The sequence below is a fragment of the Phoxinus phoxinus genome (assembly GCF_949152265.1).
Source record: "Phoxinus phoxinus genome assembly, chromosome: 3".
In the NCBI taxonomy this organism is placed as follows: Eukaryota; Metazoa; Chordata; class Actinopteri; order Cypriniformes; family Leuciscidae; genus Phoxinus; species Phoxinus phoxinus.
Genome location: NC_136878.1, coordinates 13,334,550 through 13,340,977, shown reverse-complemented (window position 1 = coordinate 13,340,977; position 6,428 = coordinate 13,334,550). Strand labels below are relative to the sequence as shown.

At 36.0% G+C, this 6,428-nt stretch overlaps 1 protein-coding gene across 1 annotated transcript; it reads left to right on the top strand.

The window, feature by feature from the left end:
- On the top strand, window positions 1–6,294 carry LOC306995339 (uncharacterized protein). Its single transcript, XM_079606883.1, has 7 exons — window positions 1–92; window positions 185–519; window positions 2,626–2,784; window positions 2,879–2,977; window positions 4,430–4,500; window positions 5,146–5,276; window positions 5,529–6,294. The coding sequence occupies exons 2-7, from the start codon at window positions 384–386 to the stop codon at window positions 5,761–5,763; spliced, it is 831 nt and encodes a 276-aa protein (XP_079463009.1). The 5' UTR covers window positions 1–92; window positions 185–383; the 3' UTR covers window positions 5,764–6,294.
- The last annotated feature ends 134 nt before the right edge of the window (window positions 6,295–6,428 follow it).

Genomic DNA, 6,428 nt, shown 5'->3' with positions numbered 1-6,428 from the left:
ATTGTAAATAATACATTTACAAACTATACAGACTAACATCCCGCATAGGTTAAATTAGTGTGTACTCCTTCTGAAGGATCACCTAAGATTCAGTATGCTCAAATTAATTAAGAAATAATATGCATTTACTCGCTTATGTTATGTTGTGTAGTGTTATATGCTAGCCCTACTGTATGTTATGCAGGCAAGCCTGTCCTGTGTGAGCATGCGCACTACACTGTGTTGCGTAAACGCGGAATCGGCTGTTGTCAAGAAACTGTTTAGATGAGTTATATACAGTCTTTGGTTAAGTCCTTGATCATTTTCTAAGCAAAGTGTCCTTGTGTCTACATAACCCAGTTCTCATCAAACCAATCTGATTCCGCTACGTTAAGCATTCAAATATGAGTGACGAGGATGAAAGAGCCAGTAAGATGAAACGAAAAACTGGTCCGGATGATTCAAAGGCGCCTGAGAAGAAGAGACAGAAAACAAAAGACAAAAACGAAGAAAAGAGCAGCGCAGTCCAGAAATCACGCGGTATCTATCTATCTATCTATCTATCTATCTATCTATCTATCTATCTATCTATCTATCTATCTATCTATCTATCTATCTATCTATCTATCTATCTATCTATCTATCTATCTATCTATCTATCTATCTATCTATCTATCTATCTATCTATCTATCTATCTATCTATCATCACACAGTGACAGTAGCGTTTGTGAAACTACGTTTATGAACTACGTTTTTACATCTTCCATGTTAATGAAACAATTTGCCTTACATTATTTTTGTGTTTATTAAAATACTATAGGCTACTTAGTGAAAAAACAAACGTCCTCGCACTTTCAACTGCTTACCCAACCAGCTACCATGTTTTTTCTTATTATGTATAGTTGACTGAGACAGAAACAGAACACATTTCACAAACATTTGACAAACAGAAATGAAATAATAAGTCCCTGAACACAGAGCAGGGTTCAGTATCAAAAGTTGCTGTGAGTAAGTAGTCAGTCAGTAGGTGGTGTTGTCCCAGCAAACATGCCAGTGTGGGCACTGTGGGTAAGTGTCGATTTTCTGTGGGATAGTGTGGCCAAGGGTAAACCCTTTTAGCTTGCCCACAGAAAACCCACACAGGCCCCCATGAAAACTCACTGTGGGGCCACCATGAGGGTTTACTACTGTGGGCAACCCACCATAACAGTTGTACATGAGTTACAACAGTTAAATCATTGTTTTAAGATTAGAAGCTCAGGTCAGGGTTAATCAAACTTTTTTAACGATCCCGTAAAATGTCATAAATGTCATTACATTCAACAGTACAAACTGCGCACAGTCAACAACAAGATGTAAAGACAGTACTTGTCTTGTTCTCCCAGACAGAATAAAGTCAGACAGACCAGTACATTGCATTAACACCATTAGACCTCAATAAATCACAGCACTTATATATTAATAAGTTCATAAATAACATTATATCAATGAAGCTTGCATCTTTAAAAATACATTCATGGAACCATAAAACTGACTATTTAATAATAAATCAGTGTATGATGGATAACGTGGCCACCAGCTGCTTTAGGTCGTACAGTGCATCTCATCTTCATGGACTGAGAAAGATTTGCCAGCTCTTGCTGTGAGATGCTTCCCCACTCTTCCACCGAGGCATTTGCAAGGATGATCAGCTGTCCTTCCTGTCTCCCTGTAGCACTGTCTTAGGCGTCTTACATTACGGACAATGACATTGCAGTTTGTTGCTCTGTTCACACCTGCAGTCCTCACGTCTCCCTGCAGCAGGAATATGGCATATTCACACAGGTGATCAGAGACCTTGGGCATCTTTCTCCTGGTGTTTTTCGGAGTCAGTAGAAAGGTCTCTTTGGTGTCGTAAGTTATTGGAACTTAATTAACATGAATTTTTTTCGCCTGTAAACTGTTAGTGTTTAAGGACTGTTCCACAGGTGTACATCTGTAAAGCTTATTTGGATTTTACAACATGATCTATAAAATACACAAAAGGGACTGAAAAAGAGTTTAATTTTGCAATTTAATAATAATAAAAAAGTTCAGTAGTTAGGCGACTTGGAAGTCTAGTAGCCCCTCTGTTTTTCAGTTCATTAAGTGCATCATCCGGGTATTTAAAGTGAAAATTTTATTTTGGGGGGAATTTTCAGTGTGAACACAACTCGCACTATTTATACCACAAAATGGCATAGAATAGTGCATACGTATGCAAACTGGGTTGCACCTAATGCCTCGCACTGAAACTTTACCAACTAGCTGTTGGACACTGTTACTTTGTGCAATATTTGATCTCATACCTAATATGCATTTTTTACTGACGATTATTTTCTCATTAAAAACCCTGGTCAGTGAGTTTTGGATTGTTTTATAGTCACAAAATAATGCTAAAACAGTGAATAAATTATATTTTGAAAATATACTTATATATATATATATAGGGTACTATTCTATGGATATTGAATATGTTATGTTCTTGACTAACTATTTTTGTATTTTTCTTTCTCATAATTTGCATATTTTACATGGCTGTTTCAGAGATCAAGGCTTTTTAGGTCAGCAACATTATTTCGTGTTGAGAGACTGTGTTTTGTAATGTGTTTTTCTCTGATCTTCAGCTCCCGATGGTAAAGCTGACTCTACAAAAACTAAAGTGAAGCTCTCTGGCAAAGACAAGGACAAAGAAAAGAAAAAGAAGGATGAGAAAAACAACTCAGATGATGGCAAAAATACTTCTGAAATAAAGAGAAATGAGAAAGGACAACTTGTGTTTGAAGGTGAAGTTAAGAATGTTTTGTAGTATAGTTTTGTCATTTATTCATTCATTCACTCATTTTTTTCCACTATCTTTTCATTTCTCTGTTGTTGCAGACTACCCAGAGTTCAAACCTAACATGACTCCCAAAGAGGTTTTACAGGCAGGCAGTTTTGGGGGTACCTATTTCAGGCCCATCTACTCCAGTATCACAAGTACGTCTCATAATGAATTAAGTTGGTTTAATTGAATTTCAAAACATGCACAGTTCCTTTAAAACATAATTATCCCTTTGTACTTTTTAATGATTTTTTTTTACTGTGTATACACAAGCCACTACAAAGGTAGATGGTCAAATAAATGCAGCAAACTGCTGGGAAAATACAGCTTTGCACATCTGGGCATATTCAAGAAAGATCCTAACTTTAGACTCCTATCTTATCTGTTTGGTAACCATGGCACTTTCAGTTTGAACCTCATTTAGGACAAAAGCTATTACAGAATGACATTTCTAAAGTGCTTAATCTTATCTTAACTATGGAAAGGAAAAGGGTATTACAGAAGCATCCCAACTAAAAAAATCATAAAAGCTTTCATTACACAAAAAAATCATAACTTCAATGGTGTCCTAACTTCAAAATAATTTGAAAGCCAACTTTAAAAATCACATAACAATAGCCATCTGGAATAGCCATTCCATTTCAATTTCTAGAGTTTACTTCTCAGCAGTTGTTTGTGCATCATTGGTTGCTTAGTAACAGACCTGAGAGTTAATTATTCGCGATTATTCGCGAGAGCGATTTAAGGTTTCCTAACTACAGATCAGATGAGATTTTGTAAGATAGGATAAGAATCCTAAATCAAGTTAAGATTTGCTTCTGTGATACGAATTTGTGAAAAATCCTAAATTAACTTAACTTAAGACTTAAGATAGAAAGTTTCTGTAATATGCCCTGGCCAATAGACTTTTGACCAATTTGTGATTGCAAAACCGCTTGAAGGAATAGTTCACCCAAAAATGAGAAGAAGGTGTTTTGAAGAATATAGGTAAGCAAACAGTTTATTGACTATCATAGTATGTTGGAAGAAATACTATGGAAGTCAATGGTGTCCCATAACTGTTTGGTTACCGAAAATCTTCAAAATACCTTTTTCTGTGTTCAGCCGAACAAATAAACTTATACATGTTTGGAAAAACTTGAGTGTGAGTAAATTATGCCATAGAAATCAATACAGATATTCCAGAAAATTAAAGATTTGGACTGACAGTGTGAACATAGCCTAAGTATTTACTTGGAATGATGGTGAATACTTACAGAAATGTATAATTTTTAACTCCAAATGCTTTTGACCAATTTGAAGAAATCAATTTTCACTTGGACATGATCAAATGTTAGATCAAGTAGAAATAGATCAAATTATTTACTGTGTACTTTCCTCTTAAAAAGTTTGTCACATTTACTTGTGACTTGATTCAGACTTGAGCAAGGGACACAAGAAAATACTTTTTTTTCTTCTTTTTTTACGTTTCTGATTGCAAAGGCACTCCACATGTCCTTTTGGAGGCAGTGAGGTTGGTTATGTACTCAAATGTGTCGCAATTATTATGCATTCAACTGTAAATGTTGAAGTATTGCCAGATGTTTTTTTTTTTTTTTTTTTTAAAGAGAAACATTACAAAGATGTTTGTCAGGAGCTTCCCGAAGACTGGTTGGATGGACTGAACATTTCTAAACAGGTGTTATTCTTTACGATTGCATTTTAAACGCTTTTGACAAAATTAACGAAGATTTTATTTTGAGTGTCTGTAGCAGATAAGAGCTGAATGTACTCCCTGTGTGTGTGTGTGTGTGTGTGTGTGTGTGTGTGTGTGTGTGTGTGTGTGTGTGTGTGTTTGTTTGTGTGTTTTATTCAGTTGACTAAATTTGCCCCAGATGGAGCTCTTTGTGATCAGTTCATGAACTGTTTTATAATACTGTATTAATACTTCTTTTTATAACTATCATTGATATCATTTTTACTGATCTACTGTTATTTTTTTTGCGGTAAGTGTCTTATGTTGTCTTAGCTGTGTATTATATTGTGTATTATCCCCTTAGATTGAAGCTCAGGGCTATGAGCATGTGATAAGAGATTCTCACGTAAAAGAGAAAACCATGAAATCTTATTTAGCCACAAGACCTCGCTTGCACTTGATAAAAATGAATGAATAGTTGATAACAGTTAGATTGCTACAAGCTAGCAAACGCCATTTATGATTTTCAAAAACAGCATATTCAACTTGGAGATACCTGTTGTATTTGAGATATAATTTAAACTTTTGTGTATATGTTGTGAGAAGTTTTGGTGTTGTTGTTTTTTAAACGATCTGGGTTTATTTCAGGTGGCTTCATCAACGTACAGGGAAAACGTGAACACCTATAAAGTAAAATGTGGAGGCAGTCTAGAGATGTGGGAAAGCAGTGGGTGGATCGTGACCCAGGATCCATACGGCTGGTTCCAGTGGTACTGCAGGCAAGAGCTGCTGCAACTCACTTTACACTACTGTGTGAATCCAAATACATGCATGTTGGGACCATTGAAGGGGTGACCACTATTAGAAGAAGACAGCACTAAAAGCTAAAAGTTGTCCTAAAATATATTCTTTACTTGAGCGGTTCCCCTCACCTTTAGTCTGCATAGGAAATATATTAAATCTTAAGATTCAAAGCTTTTATTTATTTATATCTTTATCTTTTACACATTCATGTTCTGTCTTCCCAGCAGGTTTTACCAGGGCAGACGAACAATGGATGATGCACGGCAGATCAGTCGCTGGGCCAAATGTGCAGGAATCAAAGGTCGGTGGCGGCAAAATCTCATCACAAAAGTGGTCCGGTCCGGTTGTGGTTATGACAACTCCAGTGTTTCCCCGGTGGTCAGACAGACTCTGCAGCACTGGGGCTACAAACTCACCCGGGAGGACTATAAGGAAGGAGCAAAGAGAGTTAAACTCAAATAAAATTAAGCGACTTTCAAATCGGCCTCATCCGATTTAACACAGTGCAGAATGGTGTGGATTTAGCTGGCTTTATTGCATGGGCATAAATTTACATATCTGATTAAATAATTGTTTAGGTTTTGTTGGACTGAGGGACTTGTTTAGCTGAGTAGACCTGTGGTAATATTACTGCTGTGTTTGGTTCCCATTGGACATGGTTTCTTTAAGCGGTTTTGGTAAATAGAAAGGTTGTAATTCTTTTCTTTTTTTTGGATCCAAAGTAAAAGCAGACGTTAATCCTTTTCCCCTGTGGCAGTTGTGTTCAGTTTTATACCAAATGTGTCCTGGAGGAATTTGAAGAATGGAGCTGCGATCGGATCTGGACATTTTTTAAATGAATTTATTGTGACAGTAATTTGTTTTTCTGGGTTTATTTTTAATATATGCTGTACATGCTTATGTGATGTTTCTTGAGAGTGTCATATAAAAACATATCTTTCCAGTTTGTCATATGTGAATGCAGTTTATTAAAGGAGCTTTTTTGTATCTGTTCTTTTTTCTCTCTTTTTTTGATGTCTCACTACACATTATATAGTTATGTTTGTAGAAGTAGCCAGGTGTATGTGGGTAATTTCTGTTATGCAGTACAATTTTATGTCCTCATCATATATGTATTGATATATTAG